At 38.9% G+C, this 22,655-nt stretch overlaps 2 protein-coding genes and 1 long non-coding RNA gene across 6 annotated transcripts in view; 2 read left to right on the top strand and 1 right to left on the bottom strand.

The window, feature by feature from the left end:
* LOC109420033 (uncharacterized) overlaps positions 1–22,655 on the bottom strand; it is a 265,784-nt gene that overhangs the window by 117,152 nt on the left and 125,977 nt on the right. The window lies entirely within an intron of this gene.
* LOC134291631 (uncharacterized) overlaps positions 1–22,655 on the top strand; it is a 256,938-nt gene that overhangs the window by 222,026 nt on the left and 12,257 nt on the right. The window lies entirely within an intron of this gene.
* LOC109409564 (cytochrome b5) lies at positions 1,640–19,157 on the top strand. Of its 2 annotated transcripts, none has more exons than XM_029876285.2 (4): positions 1,640–1,952; positions 2,076–2,164; positions 18,125–18,196; positions 18,826–19,157. In XM_029876285.2, exons 1-4 carry the CDS (start codon positions 1,839–1,841, stop codon positions 18,908–18,910), a joined length of 360 nt encoding a protein of 119 aa, XP_029732145.1. In that variant the 5' UTR covers positions 1,640–1,838; the 3' UTR covers positions 18,911–19,157. The 2 variants fall into 2 exon arrangements, with proteins under 2 accessions (XP_029732145.1, XP_029732147.1); XM_029876287.2 differs by lacking the exon at positions 18,826–19,157 and adding an exon at positions 18,415–18,637 and having other exon boundaries at positions 1,643–1,952.

Genomic DNA, 22,655 nt, shown 5'->3' with positions numbered 1-22,655 from the left:
ACGTTCCAGACCAGGGAATTCGTCGATAGACTCCAAAACTGCAAACCGGTTTTGTGTTTTCGGGTACATTTCCTCGGCTTCGGCGTACGTCATTTTGTTGACCGTCATCGCTACGTTGATGTGCTCTCGTCGTTGTCGTTCTGGGCATTGAATGTCAGTTGGTAGGTGATTTTTGCCGCAGTTTTTGCATTTAGCTGGTGTGTTGTCGTTGCATCCTGTGTGTTCCTCGTTGATCACTTTTCCGCATCTTTTGCAGGTCTGTTTTCCTTTGCACGCTGCTGCCTTGTGTCCGATTCTCCAGCATTTGTTGCAGATCCTGACCGGATAGATGTAGATCTCTGGTTTGACGGGAACTCCATAGAGATGCACCACTCTTGGCAGCTCCGATCCTTCCACGGTGATTTTCACTGATCGCGTGTTTACCAGTTGGTCGTCTTTTTTCCTTTTGATCCTTTCGACTCGAATCACTTTTTTGGTACTGATGATTTTTTCGTAGATTTCCCGCTCGGTGAGAGAGGTTGGGATTTGGTTAATGACTCCAGTTGTTTCCGTCAGCATTTTCGGGATGAACGCCCTGTAGTTGTATTCCTTCAGAATCTTCGCCGAGTTCAGAATTTTTTCTGTGTCCTGTGGTTTTTTGTACGTCAGTTTGTAACGGTACTGTCCTGCTCTCTTCAGTTCCGTAAACTGGTCCAGGTTTATTTCGAAGAGGAATTTTCCTACTTCCATCGGTTCCAGAAGCATTTCTCCTTCCTTAATCATAATTGGCTCAATGAAAATTACATTGTACGTGTTGTTACGAATTAAGAATTCTTGTTTATTGTTGGTTCCTTGTCTTTGCTGTTTTGGTAGTGTTTGTGTGTGATTGGTGGTGTTTTGTGTTTGTGTGTGTAGTACATGAGTTTGTGTAGTTTGTGTTTGTGGCGTCTGTATGGCAATTGCTTGAGATGATGTTGGTGTCGGTTGAATTTCGTTTTGTTGGTTGTCTGTGTCGGATTTTGATTTTTTCTTGTCGTTCGCATGTTTTGTCTGTTCTTCACGTCTTTTCCTGTTCAGGTTGGGGTTTTGTTTGCTCGTTTCCGCTTCGTCGAAGCCTGCGAACTCCGCGTCCATGGGGTCTTCGTCGAAGGTTGGGGATAGAGATGTGCCTGACCATGTCTTACCTTTATCGGGAGGCTCGGAGCCCCGCTCCCTTACCGAATTCATGCTTGGGAAACAAGCATGAACCGCCGCTGATCACTTTTTTCACACTTAACCTAGCTTATTTACTAACACTTAAAAATATCGATTTTTTCTCTCAACTTATACTATTTTGATTAACTTTTGTTCTTTCTCTATCTACTTGTAATTTAACACTATAACTATCTACAAAAACGCTTTAAAAACTTTGATTTTTTTTTTCACACCACGCGGTTGACCGAACAAAATGGCTTCACTACACCTGACTAGCAGCTTTTGTGGTACGCTCTTCTTGGCGGTTCGAGGGTGAATGAACTGCATGGGTTGAGTTCGACCCTGCATGACAGCTGTGCGTTTGAATCACCTGTTTTTACGGCCCCTGTCATTTTTGTCGTTTATCGCTTCGTTTGCTTTCCAACGTCATTCGGTTTCTCGCAAATCATCATCGCGCACTCGACTGACAGCGAAAAGGTTGCTTTCCCTTTATCAGTTTCGTTTCCTCATCGCTCGCAACAGGTTTGTGTGTGGCTCCTTCCGGACGCTGTTCAATCATCTTTTTGGAATCTTTCATCATCCATCCCTTGAGTGACTGCCATTTCGTGCAAATATTCCACGCGTAATTCGGTTGAGGTGTAAATTTTTGTTAAATCTCGTAAAACATGGCAACCTTGAAGCAGTACTCCTACGCCGAAGTGGCAAAGCACAACACTCCCGCGGACCTGTGGATGGTCATCGACGACAAAGTGTACGACGTCACCAAATTCCAAACCGAGGTAAGATGATGGATGGCTGATAGCGCAGCTTCCATCTCCGCATAGCTATTGTTGTCAGATGAGATGACTACCTATCATGAAGGCTAACTATTGAACCATCATTCTTCTCTATCATATTCACAGCACCCCGGTGGAGAGGAAGTACTGATTGAGATGGCCGGAAAGGATGCCACCAATGAGTTCAACGATGTTGGCCACAGTACCGATGCGAAGTAAGTTTAATTTATGCACTTTTTTTTCTCCTCATGGCGTAATTTATGTGGGTAAATGGTAAATGGGTTATATAGGATTAGACGAAAAACAGGGATGACAAATTGTATTGTAATAGGGAATTCTTTTAATAAGGTTTTCTCAGAATGATTCATAAATAATTTCTCGGTGCAAGGAGTAATAAAGCAGAAAAAATAGCTTTATACCGTCTCAGAACAATATACGAATATAAGCGTTTTTTTTTTTTTGGAATATCGGCCTAAACATATAGTTTAAAACTTAAAAACTATATCAAACTGGAATGGAAATAGCCTATTCTAGGTTTTATTGTATATCCGGCTAGTTACCAAATGGAATTCGTGAGATCTAACAATGTTATTGAGTCGCGGATATTTCTTTACAACATTTTAGGCAATACACAGGGGCAGGCAGGATTAATCAAATCTAGTGTACCAGACCGTGTACCGCAGTACTCTGCCTTCTTATTAAAATTTACTTTCACTACTTCGCTTTTATCTTAATCGTGTATTACGAAAACATTCATAACTTACAACCTGAGTGATTCACTTCAATCACCTTGCTTTGTATTGCAGACTACATCCCAAATTGGACTATCACACTTTTTTTGGTGCGCCTAAAAAGTGTGATAAAAGTGCACATTTGCCTCGGATCGTCTGGACGTCTTCGGTGCACTTATTCCTCCATTTACAAGGAATAACTGCACCGAAGACCTCAACTCGATCCGACGTGACCCTGCGCTGCAATCACACTTTGAAGGTGTGTGCACACTATTGTGTCAGTCCAATTTGGGATGCAGTCAGCAATATATAACCTACTGAATTTATAAACCTTCTAGAAAAGAATAGTCCTGTTCAATGAAGTAGGTTGAACGCATGGTCGAAGTGTATATCTAAACCTATCAAAACCACTAGAAGATTGATATTGCGCAGAGACCTTTTGAAGGAAAAAATAGCTGTCCTAAAAATAAAACAAAATATTTCATCGATCGCAGTTTGGAGTCGAACAAAAGTTCAAAAAGGAATCTATTACTTGAGTTTTATCCTGGACGAGAGGTTAATCTCAACGTGTAACATATTGCAGAATCCTAAATGTATAATTAATAGCTTTGTTGAATATCACCTGAAATCCCTGCAAGCATTTTACTGAGTATCGTATTGAGAGTTTGCTTATTATATTTGTCAAAAGCCGTTCTTGATGCTTGAAATGCTTTTAAAAAATGAGTAGCTAGAGGGGGAGCCATTGTTTAAGATCATTGTCCAAAATGGTTTGTGTTTTTTACTCTGTTTTATTTAGAAATATGATAAAAGCAGAATTAGCAAAGCTTTGTACAAACATGATTTCCTTCAAAATTTTCTCCAGTAGAACATAATGGAAGCCTGTCCGAACATTTCCGAAATGTCTACATGAATAACTGGAGTTTTTTTTTAAGTAATTAATCGTCCAATTTGTCTATTCTTATTAGAAATCTTGGAATAGCCTGTATATCTATTTCTCTAAGAATAAACTTTCAGTTGGATTGTTCCGAGAACATCCTTGCCGAAATTCTAAAGACAGTTGTATATGTTGGATGAACAGTGAGCGCCCCTTATAAACTGGCAGCACTGCCATGTTGAACATTGTACAAGTGTATGTTGTTTGTTTTTATGTTATCCCTTTTTAGTCAATAAGTAAACGTTGCGTGAGAAACATTAAATATACGATAGTCCTTAGCAATACCGCGCGTAGTCTTTCTTTTGCGATCGGGTAATCGTTCTTCATTTCGGAGGTCGGCCAACAGGTTATGGGCCCAGTTGCGCGGCGCGAGTGAAAAGAAATTGCAGCGAATCGAAAAGAAATTGGAGAATATTTCGGTTGATTGTTGGTGCTACTATCGTTCGACGGCAGAATGGCGGAGGCGAAGATCCAATTCGAGCGGCTCAATAATTTCAACTGGGCGAGTTGGAAGTTTCGTATGGAGCTGCTGCTGGTGCAGAGTGATTTATTAGAAATCGTGAAGGAGCAAAAGCCAACCGTGGTGCCTGTGGGATGGCTGGCGAAGGACGGCAAGGCAAGAGCAACTATCGGATTGGCGTTGGATAACGACCAGTTGTGTCATGTTATGGGCGCAACCACCGCGTACGAAATGTGGGAGGCATTGAAGAGCTACCACGAGCGGGGTTCTTTGACCAACAAAATTTATGTGTTTCGTCAGCTGTGTTCGCTAAAGTTGGAGGAAGGCGGTAACATGGCGAATCATTTGATGGAAGTTGCTGAGCTAGTGCACCGACTAATTGCTCTTGGTGAGGGACTGCAAGAGCACTGGATTATAGCCATCATTTTGTCAAGCCTACCAGCGAGCTATGATGCAGTAATAACTGCTTTGGAGAGTCGTCCAGTGGAAGAGCTGAAACAAGATTATGTCAAGGGTAAGCTGCTGGACGAGTGGAAGCGGAAGAATGAAGGTATGGAATCCGACAAAGCGATGAAGGCTTCTTTTCGCGGTCGTGCATCTCAGTGACAACAGTGACAGAAGAAAGAAGAAGTGCTATTGTTGCCAACAGTTGGGCCATTTCTGGCGGGATTGCCCAAAATTGCATGTGAGCGACGACGACGATGAAGAAGAAGAAGCGAAAATGTCGACGGTGCACCCAAAGAAGCGGCAACCGACCCACGATGAACGAAGAAACATTTGTTTTGCTGCTACTGATGGAAAAGAACATCGAGCGAAGGATACGGATGATGATGGTTGGAGTTTAGATTCCGGTTGCTTGATGCACTTAACTGGAAATGTAAGCCTTTTGGATGGATTAGTGGCCTGTAGAAGAAAAATCGTTTTGGCAGATGGTAGGCAGATTTATTCTAGAGCAATGGGTACGGCAAAATTGAAAGTTAGCAGGGGAAATGACAATCGAGTGATTCCGGTTGAAAATGTTCTTTTTGTTCCCGGATTAGCCGGTAATTTATTGTCTGTTAGTAAAATCGCCGAAAGAGGATAGTGTGAGGTTTGAATCCAGAAAGTGCCAGATTGTTAGAGATGAAGAGGTGATAACGGTAGGCAACAGAAAGAAGAATGGGTTGTATGTCGTTGATTGAAAAGTATTTGTAGGAAGTGTGGAAAGTTGTTCATAAGAGAGTCGTGTGAGATAGAGAACATGCTTATGTCGAATTCGTTTTTGATTCAGTTCCAACCTGGGTTGGAACTGGATGAGATCACAGTTTCAACCCCAACCCGACTTCGGTTTCGCTTGTACTAAACTTTGTTTGACGTTGTTTGTTTACACATTTTCCGCCGATCCAGTTCCAACCCAGGTTCAAAAACGAATTCGACATTAGTAAGAAATGTGGCAGGAGGAGCGACAAAATGAACAGAGATGTGTAATAAAATGGTTGTATTTGTAGACGATAGTAATGGAAGTCAATATAGGATTATGACGGGGCTTACACTGAGGAGGAGTGTTGGATGAACAGTGAGCGCCCCATATAAACTGGCAGCACTGCCATGTTGAACATTGTACACTGAAATAAATTTTGTTGTCGTTTCCACCGAATCCATGGTAGAATTGAGAACTGTACCAACAATTTTCAACCGAATGCAAAATTCTGTTAATTGTACTGAAACATTGTCAATATTACCATGCGTGTATTACTGTTGACTAAAAACATTCTTGGTTCTACTATTTGGGCATTGTAATTTCGACCATGTAGACTTGAATGTTGCGCGTCTTTGATAAACATGGTCAAAAATATAATGTCAAAATAGTAACATCAAGAATGTTTTTAGTCAATGGTGCTTCACGCATGGTAATATTGACAATGTTTCAGTACAATTAACAGAATTTTGCATTCGGTTGAAAATTGTTGGTACAGTTCTTAATTTTACCATGGATTCGGTAGAAACAACAGTGGGGTGACACAGCTGTCAAACTCGGTATATCGCCGCTTCACCCATCATCGTTTTTGGTACGGCGCGTTTTGGTACCCACTTTCTGGTCGGTTTACCCTAACTTGTTCCTGATTTTCGGGTGTGTGGCTCGTGTGTTGCTAGTGCTTATTTCGGAAATTACACATTTCGAACGAACTCGTTGCTTTTGATGATTGTTTCTCTTTCTTTATCACTTTGCACGATATTATATGTGGCAGCGAAGGAGTGTCGATGTTTCCAGCGCATTTTTTCCATGAATTTAGCAATCAAAACAAAAACATTGGACGCCATGTTTAATCGAATGCTGGGTAGATGATTTTGGCCCTTCGTCATCCCCCTGAGAAACAACAACAAAATTTATTTCAGTGTACAAGTGTATGTTGTTTGTTTTTATGTTATCCCTTTTTAGTCAATAAGTAAACGTTGCGTGAGAAACATTAAATATACGATAGTCCTTAGCAAAACCGCGCGTAGTCTTTCTTTTGCGATCGGGTAATCGTTCTTCATTTCGGAGGTCGGCCAACAGTATATACTCCTATACTGCATGCATATGCTTATCTCATAACATAATCATGTAGAAATGTCAATTGACGAATTCTCAGAAGGATTCTTGGAAAATTTTTTGAAAGATTATCGTAAAAAACTTGAAACTATCACTGGAGGAAACCCTCGAGGTGTCCCTGTAAGAGTTTCTGAAGAATTTCTTGCAGGTATTTTCCGAAAACTCTCAAACAGTCTTGTTAGAGATCACAGTCATTTGAACCTTTTCGTCGATATTCGGCCTCCTTTGTCCACGACATTCGCCACACAAGCAATCAAACTACTGTACGAAACAAAAAGTCAAACGAATGCGCTTCACCACGATAGCGTCTTCGGGAGACGGTTCGGTTTTTGTTATTCCTGTCTTCTTCTAAAATGAGAGCTGTGTTGGCCAAATGTGTGTCGTATTCAATGCAACATGCAAGAATAAACTAATACTAACATTCATAATCGGAATTGGCTGAAAATATATGCGAAAAGCTAGAATTAGATAAATGTCATCGTGTCTGACGACAATGATTTGACGCTTTCTTATGTTTATTGAACTTCGTTTTACCGCTCGTGTTGTGTGTAAGAGGTAACGGTAGCGCACGAATGTAACAAAGCAAGCTGACACTCGACTGCGGCAACGAAATTAAGGTAGTGAAAAATGTAGAATGTCAAATCAAATGATGGAATTCTTGGAAAAATCCTGGAATTCACCTGAAGGAATTCCTGGACGAATAGCTGGAATGTATTCAAAAAGAAATGTCTGGGGGAATTAAAAAAAACGATTTTCTAGAGGAATTCGTGGTGCATTTTCTAGAGATATTTTGGGGAGGAAACCCTGGGAGAATTCCGAAATAGTCTTCTCTGTGTGAATTGCTGAAGAATTTCCTAGAGAAATGCCTCAAAGCGCTTCTCCCTGGGCTTGGTTTATATCTTCCAGGAAGCAATGATTTTCGTCATATAACCATTGTGCTTTGCAGTGTTGATTGGTTGAACTGAATGTAGATTCAATGGTAAATTTTAAAATCAGATAATTCAATCCTCTGATATAGTGATTCCAATTATACTACGGCATAGTGTAACGGTATGTTGTCGAAATCACTTATGTACCGGGAAAATATAATTCCAAGCTGGTGAGAATATTACCACTGAGGGGGGTTATGAGCCCAGTCAGACCCTTGATGGGACAATAATGTGGGATAGTATATGGGAATACCATTGAAGGTGGTAATAATCTCCGAGGCTTATGAAATCCGACAGGGCGCGTGCATTAGGCTGCGGATCTATGCTAAGGGAGATCAGTAGCATCTGTTTGTTATTAGTAGAACAAAATGCCGTTCTATGAAAACGCAGTGTGAGTGATCTCCTATGGTGCTGTAGTACTATAAATGATCTCATTCTCTGTGAATTCTAACTTTGGCTATCTTGTCAGTAAATAGTAAAATTATTAAAATAGCTTAAGAGCTAAACCTTAAAAGCATACATTTTCTAAATATGACAAGGTTTTGAAGACAAACATGAGATGAGTATCAGATTTTAATCTTTTAATGAGTCATTAGCATAATCGTATGTGAGACATAGGGTCATGTCGAGCAATTGATTCAGTACTACAAATCCACGCGGACAATTTCATTACAAACTATTGGTTTTCGTCAGTCTTAAGACGGAAAGGCTCAGCTATGCTGCAAATCCATATATTATAGTCCGTTCATAAACATATAGACCGAACCCTCATAAAATTTTGTCAATGCAAAACCAAAATTGCATGAATTTACAACTTTGCCTCTCCTCATGAAGTATATGTGATTTATGAACGAACTCCTAGTTGAATCAAATTAATGGATTTTTATTTCTGGGGCACCCATTGGGTATCACTTCAATAATACAAATACCGCTAACCTGAACTAGCAGCAGTATTCATATAGATTAACAATTATACTTTATTATTTTCAATCATTGCAACATTATACTAATATGTGCGGGCCGCCCATTTGCGGAGTTGTGCGGCCAATTATTCTCTTTCCATTCCAGAAACGACCGTTTTGAAGCAAGAAGTGTCCTAATGGCCAACACAAACGGGACTTGCCCGAAACACACAAGATAAGTACAACAATTTTATAATCAGGCACCCAACTCTTTCTACTACTTTGCTAATAGATAATGCAATATGCATACTTCAATATCAATTATTTGTTTGTTTGCGCCTTTATTTATGACACTATTGAAGCATTCGTGTCGCCGCGAAATAGTTTACAATTTATCTTATTCACATTTTTCAATTCACTTTAAAGTATCTAACACTGCTTTTACAATTGTGTATGTAAACTTGTATCTTAATTATGCTCATTATTAATAGTAGTCTGATAATCCAAGTCTAGTGATTTTTTCCCAAGGAATAGAAAGAGTTGGTGTCATAATCAATACAATACTTGAAACTGGAAACTCCTTATTTCCCCCTATGGGTTATAGGGAGGAGCGGGACATTCGAGCCTACTCATCAGTGGAAAGGACTTGATATGCTAATCGGTTTAGCATAGGGCAGATACAAGTCTACTGGTAGACGTATCGCCCAGCGAAACAACGCAGATTGGCCACGGTCCGGGGGTGCGTTGATTATAACAGAATAACAGAATAACAGAAATGCCTCAAAGCGCTTCTAGAATTCAAGAAACTTCTTTGTAGCAGTTGCAGGGGATATTCTTGAAGAAATTCATGAATGAATTCCTGAATAAAACTGTAGATGAACTCCTTAAAGATATCTCGGAGATAGTTGTGAATTCTTGACTCCTTTAACCCTCGAACAGTCGCGTTTTCGGCCACCCTCATCGCCACCACGCTCTCGCTGTGTATCACAAGCGTGCTCTTTTCATGGTGCGTGTATACTGTAGTACACGACGCGATCGCTCCCGGATTAAAATCATCTTAAAGAAATCCAATACACATCGCTGGAGAAATTTCTCTAGAAGTCTTTCAAGAAATTCACAAAATCATCAAGTAATTCTCAAAAACATCTTGGGCCCTTCTGAAAAGATTTTTTTTTTTTTTTGCTAGGTTTCTAGCTGCACTCTGAATAGAGTTGAAACCTCTACACTAGACCCGAAGATAGAAAAGAGTACGTAATCTTTCAGAAGCAGTTTGCCAGCCGTACGCGGAAAATGATATCCATTAAGACACTGTTGCAACTGACTCAGAAAGTTACGGTAGAAGATTGGAAAGTTTTCAATTAGTCAGTCAGTCAGGATTTGCCTATGTAGTGTTATGGTCACACGATTTGTGTTTGTCTCCTTGTTTGATTTTGTGGTATGGTTAAATATGTTTTTCTCCTCGTTAAGTCAGTTGTCGTATGTTTGTTTTTTTTTCATCGAATCAATCGAACCCTGTATGTTAAAATATAGTCGATCCTGTGTCAAATTTTTTTCTTGATTTCGCTAATCGTTTGGGACCGTTCATAAACCACGTAGACTTTTTGGGGGGAGGGGGGGGGTCTGGCCAAAGTCTACGCTCCATACAAATTTCAAAATTTTTGTATGGACAAAAGTCTACGAGGGGGGAGGGGGGGGTCTGAGATTGCCAAATTTTGGTCTACGTGGTTTATGAACAGCCCCTTTTCTACTTGTGTTCATCTCTTGTGTCCTTAAATTGTCATAGATCCAAAATCCACAGAAACATGTAACTTCTCAACATCTAAGAGATAATCAAAAATACGCCAAGTGGGTCAGTTGATTGCAATAAAATTTTAAAATAATAAAGATTTCATGTCAACTTGCATTCCGCTACAAATACTATTAAAAATATTCAAATTCGTTCAATTGTCCTATCGGTCCTACCTAGATGAACCATGTCATTTTCTCAAGCGTAGCCTAGAAATGTCAACCTAGTCACACACAAGTAACGTTGTTCATTTGATATAAAGCAGTCAGTTTTTGTCCAAAATGTCACGTCGAACGCATTGACGTCAACAATGTGTTTAAGTGTTCGCACGTTAGCTTTGAATCTATCAGCACAATTAAGTGCTGCAAATCTCCTTCCCACTATTGATTCTTCGGTCGATTTTAATTGCTTTATTTAAAGAAAATATGACCAACTAACATTGTAAAAGTTCGAAAAAGCGACTATGACATTAATAAATTACTAATCAAAATCAACCGACAAACGTGGGAAATAGAGCCCAAACAACATGGCTGTAAAAGGTTCCAAAACCTGCCACAAATCCTATAATACTTCTGTTAGGATTTGTAACGATCATCAAAACCTTCTCAAATCCAACCGACTCGGAACTATTGCTTGGGAATAGACTCTACTGAGCCCCGGCGGTTCCTCCTGTTTATCGAGCATGTCTGATGCATATGATCAGTCATACTCCATCTGCAGCAGCCGGTTCGTGATGAACCGTTGGAGGCGCATTAAAGTGTCAAAAAGGTGATATGTTTCACTAAAGAACACTACATTACAATAATCAAAATGAAACTCCTTCACTTTAATACCGTCAACCCCTGCGAACTTGGCCAGGGATCTTGGGCCCTTCTGAAAAGATGGACGGATTTCTGAAATTTCTGACCGAGCCCCTGAATAAATGTTTAAAATGATCCCGAGAGGTATTTCTGAAGGAATCTGTTTAATACTTAAGTGTTACTTGTTTATTTGTTAAATGTTTATTGTTAAATGAAATTTGTAAATATTGTTAATAGTACTTACCTGTTACACTCGAACACCTGTAAACATACAAAAACACAAATCACCTGTAAAACACAAACATATACTCACCCAATACTTACCATTTTTTACCATACACGCACCCACTGTGCATCGAAAACATAACTGTTATACAAGCCATATCAACATCATTGTGTATGTAAATGTGTACCCAAAATGTAAATAAACAGTAGTAAAACGACCGTCGCGCAAATCAGTCGACCGTTCATCTCCAATCGCGAATTTGCTAAAATACGAGATCCGAAATCCCCCACTTTTGGGACATAAACTCGTACGGTACTGTCGCGGCGGTAGTGCACAAATCCAACCTGCAAGAGGTGCAAATCAAGGTGCAAGTAGTGGCAAACGGAGGGAATTTAGGTTGAAGAAGTGGTGCAGTGGCAAGGTGGGAAAGTGAACCAAATTCTTTGGAAGAATAGTAGCCGTGATCAAAACGGCAAGTGCTTGAACAGAATCACTACAGGAATTCCTGGAGCAATCCCCGAAAGAACTCCCGGAGCAATCCCTGAAGCAATTCCTGAAGAAATGCGTCGAGGAATTCCAGCCTGGTATGCCAGGAGTAAACCCTACAAGACTTTCAGAAAGTATACCTGGAGGAATTCCAGAATGAGTCCTTAGAGCTATTATGGAAGGAATCTCAGGAGAAAGCACTAAGAAGAAATTGCTTGAGGAATCCCGGGAGGAATTCCTTGACAAATTTCTGGAGAAATGTCTGGATGAATTTCTGGAGGAATGCCTAGAAGAATTCTCAGAGAAATTCCAGTAAGAATTCCTGGATAAATCCCTGAAGCAATTCCTATCAATCTCTGGATATATTCAGGCTTATTCTGCGCGGCGTGTGAGATGAGGCGAGTCGAACGAGTTGACAAAAGTCGACTCCTCCCATTTCATTTACATTAGTCGTCTCACGTCACGTGAGACGAATCCGTCCGTCTCACCTCACACGCCGCGCAGAATAAGCCTGATTGCTAGAGGAATTCTTGGAGGAATTTTTGAAGGAATTATTTAAGGATTTCCGGGAGGCATCCCTGGATGAATTGTTGTCGGAGTCTTTAGAAGAACTCTGGAAGAGACCTCTGCAAGAATTCCCGGAGCAATCCCTAGATGAATTCCTAGAGAAATCCAGGATGAATATTTAAATATTTTTACGGAAAAGTTCTTGGAAGAATCCCTGAAAAAAATCTTGGAAGAATTTCTGGAGGAATGTCTGAAGGAACTCCTGGGCAAATTCCCAGCGGAATTCCTGGAGAAATCCCCAGAGGAATTCTTGGGGTAATTTCGTGGAACTATCCCTGAAAGAATCCCTGAATAAATTCCTGGAAGAATCGCTAGAGGAATTCTGCGAAAAATCTCCGGAGAAATTTCTGAAGAAATTCCCAGAGGAATTTGTGGAGGAATTCCAGGATGAATTCTTGGAGGAATTACTGGAGAATCATCGGAGGAATTCCTGGAGGAATATCTGGAAAAACCTTTAGAGGAATCTCTGAAGGAATTTCTGATAAATTCCTGAAGGAATTTCTGGTAATTTTTTGGAGGAATCCGTGAAATAATTCCTGGAGAGAGCTCTGGATGGAATCCCTAGAGGAGAAATTCATAGAGGAAACCCTGGAAGAATTCTGAATTCCCGGAGGAATCCCTGAAAAAAAAAATGCTGGCAGAATTTCTGAAGGAATCCCTGGAAGACTTTCTAGAGAAATTCCTGAAGTATAATACCTGTGCTAATTCTTGCAGGAATTCTTGGTGTAATTTCTGGAGGCGCCCTTAGATGAAATCCTGGAGGAATGCCTAGAGGAATATCTTGAATAATTCCTGGATACATTCCGGAGAGAATTCCTGCGGCAATTTCTGAAGGAATCCCTGCCGTAGTAATTTCTGAAGAAATTCCTGGGGTAATATCTGATGGAATTCTCAAAGATACTCCTGGAGGAGTCCCTGAATGAAAATCCCTATAGGGAACTCGTGGAGGAATGCCTGGAGGTATACCTAAAAGAATTCCTGGTGGAATTTGTATAGCTAGAGTATTTCCTAGAAGAATTCCTGAAGGAAAGCCTGGAGGAACCTCTACAGCAATGTTTCCCAAACTTTTAGGAGGTATCGCCCCCTTAGAGTTTCCAAAAAATATTTTCGCCCCCCTACATGAGATTTTATTTTTCTATAGTAGAAGGCTGAAAGTGTGCTTAGCTAAAGCCTTTAAAAGCGCTACTGTGGCAAACCTAGTAGGGCCATTTATTGTATCTAAATCTGTGTCACTCTCAATTACATAAAATCATTTTGTAAATGTGTTGATTTTCTGCATTTAAAAAAAATATACTGAATTTTCATCGTGCGTACATAAATATTGAGTTCGTGTTTGTGCCTACTTCTCAAACCGTTGTTGGTTGAGCATTGATCAATAGAAATATAACGGACTGTGAACACTTATGAACACTCGTTATTCCCAACTAGACGTTTACCATTGTTCATAAACAACCGAGAGTCGATGTTTGATCACTAGTAGTCAAATAAGACTGGTGAAGAATTTGAAAACAAATACAAAAATATGTCACATGAAAAAAGTGCAACTCAGAAAAATATCGGTGTATTGTCGTCGCGGTTGAAACCCGAAGTTTCCCCACACCCGACAATCGAATTTTCTTAAAATCCATACGTGAAACCTAACGTCGGACGTAGTGCGCTGGACAGCGGACCTGGCCCTCTATCCAGCGCACTGTGCCCGACGTACGTCCGACACACGGTTTAGGAGAAAAATCGATTTTCGCGTGTCAAAAATTCCGATTTTCAATTGCACGAACAATATTTTCAAATGTAGTTGCTTTTCTCAATATCGAAATCCAGCTCCAAATCAACTGTCGAGCCTCGAGCTCTAGCTTCGTGTAAATTTGAATGCATCCTGTATTTTAAATAAATTTTCAAATTAACTTCCAGTAAAGTTTGTAATTCCTCCGGAAAGCTTCTCTGAAATATTTGTGTGAAGTTGTTAAATTTGTGTGTGAAGCTTTTTGTAAGCACTGTGTTAGGAATCTCAACAGAAAAGTGTTCTGAAATTCGTCTGAACTTCAAGTTTTTGATTGAAAATTCCATGAAGAACTCGACTGTTTGTTATAGGAGAGCAGTCTTTTTTTTCTAGCAATTTCGCCAAAGAGTCCACATAAATACCAATAATTATGTAAAATAAAGTCGATGTTTAAGTTTAATAGTAACAGCATTTTTCTATAATCCTTGACCAAATTTGAACTGCAAGCTTGAATGTCAGGGAGTTTTTATGATGCAGTTGGCATTTTCGACTTGTTGAATTCAATACTATTGATGTCTTTCAATCATTGAAAAAATCGCCCCCTTTTTCAATATTTTCGCCCCCCAATTTTGATTATGCAAATTTTCGCCCCCCTAGACCTGATTTTCGCCCCCAGGGGGGCGATTTCGCCCACTTTGGGAATCACTGCTCTACAGCAATTCCTGGAGACATGTCTGTAAGAATTATCGAAGGAATCTACAGAGAAATTCCTTGAGAAATCTCAAGAGGAATTCCTTAAGCAATTCCTGCATAAATTCCGTGAGGAATCCTTGGAGGAATCTCTAAAGAAATTCCTGGAGGATTTTCTTGAAGAATCACTGGAGAACAGTGAAGAGAATTGTCAGACAAAAGAGGCACAAAACAAGCAACAAAGAAGACGCGGCGATTACTCTTTATCCCAACTGGTAACAGATAATGACATGATCTCGAAATTTTTTGTTGCAGACAAAACGGAAGCTGAATTTGTTGTGTACTTTTCAAGTCGTGAATAATGAAATTATTACTAATCCAAAATCGAAACTTTTTAATGATACATCTTCGGCAGCGTTGCAGTGCTTACCGACTCGAAGTTACCGCTCGAAAATTACAATGCAAGGCTTAAAAATCTCTGAACTCGTGGTGCACGATCTTTGTCCTATTCTGTTCAAGTTGGGACAATCCATGTCGCATTGGGTAGAATGTTGCAGCAAATTCAGGTTGCGACATTGTCGTTATTGTTGCGCGATTGTTGGATTTTGATTTACTGCTGAAGAACTTTCAGGAAGAATACCTGAAGGAATTCATGGAGGAATCCCTAAAAGAATTCCTAGACAAATTCTTAGAATCTCTAGAGGAATACTTGGAGGACTCTAGAGGAATTTTTAGACTATATAGAGATAATATAGGTAAACTTTGGAGCAATTTTTGGAAGAGCTATTTTGCCCATAACTGCATAACAGTCACATTCGACAAAAGTAGGCATTGCAGAAAAATGAGCTCGAGGTTTGCAAATTGTCCTATCTTGGAAAAGATCGAAATTTTAAAAATTTGTCAATAATTCAAAATTAATCCTTTTGCAATGATATCTGGTATGCTAGGTGAATGGTAAAAAATATATGATTATTGGTACGCTATAAAGCTATACTGCCCCCATTCGCACAACAGTCCCATGTGAATAGGAACCCTGCAAACATTGGACTGTTATGCGAATAGGGTCAGTATAAAGTTATGTGATTACATTCGTTAATATTTGAGAATGAGACAAAATGACTTGGTATTTATCTCATATTTTATAGAACAAACTTGTAAAATACATTTAGGTGGGTGAAAGTACTGATAATTCGGAGGGGATCCCCGGTATTGACAAAAACTGCGAATGTTACAAATATGCAGTTATGGGCAGTATTGCAGAACATTTGAAAAAAAAAATACTGATGAATTACACAATATATTTCTCAATTAATTCACAGACAACGTTCTGACCCAAAGAAATTCGTGAAGATTCTTCTACAGAATCATGAACTTGAATTCTTCTGCAAGATGAAAAATATTATCTTTGAAAAAAATAAAGCATAGTATACTCTAGAAATGTTGAGTAGTGCCATCTATGTTGGCTCCGTTCTTGTTTCATAAAGCTTTTGGAATTTTCGAAATCCCCAGGAAGTTGGACTCTTGACGGGAAAGAGTACAGCTAGAAAACTATTACCACAATCATCCTTGGAAAGGTCCCATGAAATTTTAAACTAAATTATATTAACACTCGTTGCATTAGGTCTTCCTCATAAGTGTACAAAAATAGTTGTAAGCAAAGTTTTCTACTAGTTGATACCTACAACATCATACCGTGAGGTGTCCATATTTCGTGCACTTAAGAATTCTCAAAGTTTGATGAACGGCTGGACTTTTACCATAAAGTATATCAGATTAATTTCTTCCATAATATTTAGTACTGGCACTGTAGCTCCCAAGAAAAATATAAATTAGGCAACTTCACCTTATACAAGATAGTTACAGCATTAGTTTTGATTTGTTTGAAAGTGCCAAATTTCGTGCACCGGTTCCAAATTTCGTTCAAAATGGTTCCAAATTTCGCTCACTCTAAAAGACGTAGAATTCACTTAAATGTGTTAATTTTCAAAACGTAGCATACTCGTACAATACCAATAAAACCATAACGTATAGATAAAATCGATGTCTGTGGCGAAATATGAGTGAATAGGGTATTGGTTCCCTTATTAAGCATGTGGCTTCCATTTTCATCCTACGAAAAACAAAGGATAGAAGGGCTGTTTGTTTTGTTTCTTATTTTTGTATTTTTTGTTAGAAGTGAGCAACCATGAAAATTAAAAGAACGGAATCAATCGGTGCCGCAATTGCTTGTTTTCGAATAGGATGAATATGGGAGCGTGAGATTACTGATGGCACACATACCCTATTTGTTTTTTCTCATGTTCGTCCCGAATGTTTACATTAAGATTTCCAAAAATCCTTCTGTAGTTTTAAGGGTTATTATTTTTGACGTTTGTTTTGCTCTTTAATTGACACCTTAATTAAACAATATATTGTTTGCTATTTGAATCAAATGTTCACTAACTTTACTGATGATCAGAAATGTGAATCAATTCATTTTTGTAATTATAGCATTTTACCTTTCTATTATGTGCCATTAATAGGCACATTCCTCAGGAGGTTATAGTTATAGTAAAGTGTCGTCTTCCAAATTTGTGTTCTGGCAATTAGGCTAACGGTAATAATTTGCTTGAATGAAACTAGCTGCTGTATACTATTACACTGTTTGGATCATTCCGAGCTTACTTTGTATTCCCATATTTAAAAAATTGTTTATTTTTTTTCACTTTCTACGTAGTTTATGAGCAGTCCCAAGCTAATTTTAAACCAAACTAATAACTAAAATAATTATTAGAACTATTATTAATAACCGAATCATGCGATGGCTACAAGTACACATGAACCTCTAAAACAGAGTTATAAAAAAGAGTGCACGAAATTAGGGACCCATACAAATTGTGGGTTCCTAATTTCGCCAACAACATAAATGTTGAAACAAAATAAGAAAATAACATTTTCAAGTAATTTTATTGCGTATTATAATAAAACATATTGAATTGAAATAACCAAACATAAATTAAAATATTTACTTTTGTTAGAGATCGAAATACTTGTTGACTTCCGTGAGTGTTGATTTTCCCGTATCTCTGAATATGGCATCTGCTATTTGCATACATTTGCATTTTATTTTTCAATCTTTGACATAAATCAAATTTTTCATTTCTTTTTATGTGAATTGTATTGAGATCAAATGCAGTTTCGAGGTTATAGTAAATTTTTGATGATTCCGCTGTTAATTAGATAAAAATGCTCTCAGATGTCAGAAGTTAACGAAATTTGGGCGCGCACGAAATTAGGGCACCCCACGGTACAAAACCAAATAATTTCTGAAAATGTCCCACTTTTTGAGTAGATCCCGTTTCAATAAAGTAACTAATTTTCCTTATTTTCTTCCAGGGCACAAATGAAACAATTCGTTGTGGGCGAAATCATTGAAGCCGAGCGGAAAAAGAATGCTCCGAAGCAAGAGTAAGTATTACCTCTTATTTAATCAGCTATGCTGTATATGTCTAGCGATCCTTTACCCGAGTAGCTTAATCACTACATATAAAGAAGCAATTGGCGTCTTATCTGTTCTTTGTTGCAGCGCTCATTATGTATTAGCTATGCACTTCAGTAGAACTATCGTAGTTCGCAGCTTTTTTCCACTTCCTTAGTTAACGTTTTGTTTTCCCCTTCCCGTTTAGTTCCGACTCTTCGTCCGCATCCGGATCCTGGTTTGGAGCCTTGAAGGCTAAGCTTTTCGGATAGAGATTAACGCATTAGTTGCTGTTATTAACGTTTGTATCGAATACACTAAGCAATGTGCTTAACTATCTTAAAGTAACTTTATATCAACTACCTGTGGTGCTATGTTTAAAACATTCTATAGAAGACAATAAACGTAAACTCTACTTCACTATCAGTCAACCCTGTCATTCGTTGTTAATCATCCGATCAGTTAATGCTGCACTTGAACGTAGGGTAGTTGAGTCGTAGTTATATGTGACCTTATCAGCCTGCGCTGCATGATTGAATGTGTTTCATTTTTATGCTTGATAAGACACCAGTTCAGCGACAAAGAAGATTGCCCTTATCACCCAAATCTATCATTTCAGCTGGCAGCAAACGGCAATTATTGCCGGATCAGCGTTGGCCCTTGGTCTTGGATTGGTATTACTCTATAGAGCCTTGAAGAAGTAAATATTTCATTGTTGAATAGTATTATGCAATGCATTTTCATCGAGGACCATACCAGTGGATGATACATTGAAAAAAAAAGAAGCACAATAAATGTTATATTAGTTATAGGTTGATGTTGGTACTGATATAGCTTGATAATACGTACAGCAATGTGATTCCAACGTCTTGCTTTAGGTACTATTGATATTTTATTAGTATGATCGAGCAAAATGCATGAATCTATGAAAATAAAATCCGGTTGAATTAACATGAATTGTATTTATAGACAATGTTATCCAAACTTATGATCACAATTACAGTACGTGGTTGATTAACAAGAAAAGTGAGTAAATAGTTATTTATGCAAAGCAACCCGACAATTGTAAGAAAAGTTAGGTCCAGCATACACGTTCCTTTTCCTTCCATCAATGCTGCACTGCAGCCGATCGTCTCTATATCGCTAGCAAACATTCGTGACGAACGCATTCATACGATGGGTACTCCCACACTCAGGAAAATTGCCTCATACTTAATAGCAAATATCCATGTGTCAAACCACATCCAAAGTATATGCAATTAATACCCGATTACGCAGGCAAATTAGCGCATGAATAGTATGTGCTCTAAATTGTATGAGTCGCTGCTGTATGGTGCCTCATCAAAAGTATGAGTCGCACTAATGGAAAACATTTGTTTACCCCCATTGCAAAAATCCATGTCCCGGACACATAGAAGGAATGAAGATTTTTTTCCCAGTGCATCACGTTCATTCTTTGCAAATCTCAATATCCGCCCAACGCACGTTACCGTCACTCCGACGCAGAAATTATGACACTCACTGCTATAGATGACCGTCATCAAGATTGGCCCGAATGAGGGTAAAGAAGAAGGGACGATCGCTGCTAACAGATGTTGGAGCACAGATAACCAGACGTAACACTCTTCAAAAACGCTTGGCGCATACATTTAACGATCAATTTAAATTTGATTTGATTTTCGCGATCCCTCCACCGGAGGCGCTAGTTTTTGATCGTTTTGACATTTGCTAGTGTACACATTGCTGAATGATGCAAACGAAAATTACAGACAATTTGTGTAGTAGTGTGCGTGTTGAACAAACTCCAAATCGCAATCCATCACGCGGACAGTGTCCTGCGTGGTTCTACCAATAGGTGGCAGCGTGTTCATGAAAAAGACATCGGGAAAAACTTTTAATGAAGTTTCCTCTAAGAGTTACGTCTGTTCGTCTATGGTTGGAGTTTGTTGATTCTTCCCAACGTATCGTATCTAAATACCAAGGTAAGTTTCATTATTTTGGATGTTCCTAATTATAGTATTTTAACTATGTTTAGAACCAATTAAATTGTTTTGTCATCGTTTTTCAAATGATGATCACAGAGAAACAGACGTCACACTCTGCTCTCTTCCCATCTATCACCTTTTTAACGGTTGATAAAAGTATTCGGTATGTGGTCAACAGGGCACTTTCGAATTGTAGTAAGGGGATTAGGGGCATAATGGACACCCGGGACGAAATGGACACCCCTGTTTTCGCCGAAACCGCTGACTTTTATGTTGAACTTTTAATGCATTAGTGTAAAGGAACAAGTAATTGTTCTATTTTGCAAAAGTTCCATTTATATTTCTCCAAAATAACCAAAATATCATTGAAATTGATGTTTTTCATATGGTGAAATTCTTATAACTTCGAAGGAGCAGCAAATAAGGTATTACCAGTGTTTGAGTGTCCTCTCTCTCTTCTTGGCGTAACGTCCACACTGGGACAAAGCCTGCTTCTCAGCTTAGTGTTCTATGAGCACTTCCACAGTTATTAACTGAGAGCTTCCTCTGCCAATGACCATTTTGCATGTGTATATCGTGTGGCAGGCACGAAGATACTCTATGCCCAAGGAAGTCAAGGAAATTTCCTTTACGAAAAGATCCTGGACCGACCGGAAATCGAACCCGTCACCCTTAGCATGGTTATGCTGAATACCCGTGCGTTTACCGCCTCGGCTATATGGTGTTTGAGTGTGTCCACCATAAAAATAAGTGATTTGTTACCTTATCTACATGTATGTGGAGATTTAGCAATTGATGAAGTATTTTATTTTTGATCAGAATTTACTCAAAATAGCAATTTTAATGTTGTAATCGATTCGGGGCGAAATGAACACTGGCAATTACGAATGGATATACGTCCATTGCATACTGTTAGGCGTTTAAGAGAGTTTGAAAAAATCAATCCGATTTTTTTAGTCTTGAGTTTATTTAATTAACTTCGATGTTATGTAAACTCGTCTAAGATGGAGTATTATACCTGTGGTATTGATCTCCGTAGGCAAATTACTTAACTGGTCGATGTAATCAAAGAATTAGCTTAAAATATGCAGGGGTGTCCATTATGCCCCGATGGGTGTCCATTTCGCCCCGTACCTTTCCTACCAGCCCTTAAAAACACACGGTTTAAAATTCATTATTTCTTCACAATAAAGACATTCTACAACCTGTAAATGATTGAAATACGTAGGAAACAAGTTAAAGTTGTAAGCCAACTGATAATATGTTAAGTTTTTCTCAGTTATACAGGTCTAACGTACTCATTTGCTTAGGGTGTCCATTAGGCCCCTAATGCCCCTAATGAGCTGACTTTTTGTTGTTGTGAGTTTAAGTTGCAAGAAATGGAGAGTACAACAACACGGTTAGTAAGAGTTTAGCTCAAACAGTATAAAATTAGGCAAGGAATCATAATACCCACGCTTTTTCTACCATTTCGTTGCTGAAACGGAGAATTGACCTTCGCATCATACAAAAATTCAGCTCATTACTACAATTCTAGTACTACACCGATCGTGTCCTATTGACCACTTGCGGCGCCGGAATCGTTTTTGCTTCTGTTTGACGTTTGCTCACTACCACCACCTAGTGGTGGCCCTGCACATTGGCGTAGCTAGCTTTTTCTTTTTTCTCACTCACTCTCGTAAACAAGCACGAGAATGAGCAGGATGCAAGAGGGGGCCTGTGCCCCCTCTTTCATCCTTCTCTTTCACGTGTTTGTTTACAAGAGTGAGTGAGAAAAAAGAAAAAGCTAGCTACGCCAATGCCCTGCCAAGTACAGTACATTTATCATTGAGCGATAACGTTTTCGTGACGATGTTTTTCAAGGGCTAACGGGACGGTCGAGGAAATATCCGCCATTGCTCTGTTGTTACTAAGATGGTAATCTCAGATTCTACTTCATATTTTGCAACAAAAACCTACACTGAGAAAACTGATCTTATGAAGGGCATAAGTTTGTCTTATGAAATTTCGACATAAGAAAATGTTTTGATTTCCATAAGAAATTCTTATGATATCGTTTCATAAGACATCTTATGAAATATTTTTGCGCAATATAAAACAAAATCGCAACCTGGAATCAAACCAGGGACGTCGAGATCGGAGAACGCGTGCTTTACTCACGCGCCCATCGACGCTTCGAAAGTTGGAACGGTTGGAGTGCAATAAAAAGTTTGGCTTTTCGGGATCAACGTTTCATAAGAACATTCTTATGAGATTTTTCATAAGACCGCTGTAGTGAATTTCTTAAGAAATTTTTGCCTCAGTGATGAAAACAAAGTCTGGCGTTTTACACCCTTCACAAGAAGAATAATAAACATGTGACTAGTCCAAGGTACTCCAAGTGACAAGTCCATTTAGGTACTGTCATGAATAGTATTCCATGTAGGTAGATATCCTATATACACAACCGTTAGGTAGACACTAC

This window comes from Aedes albopictus, chromosome 3 (assembly GCF_035046485.1).
Source record: "Aedes albopictus strain Foshan chromosome 3, AalbF5, whole genome shotgun sequence".
Taxonomy (NCBI): Eukaryota; Metazoa; Arthropoda; class Insecta; order Diptera; family Culicidae; genus Aedes; species Aedes albopictus.
This window is presented reverse-complemented; position numbering and strand designations above follow the sequence as displayed.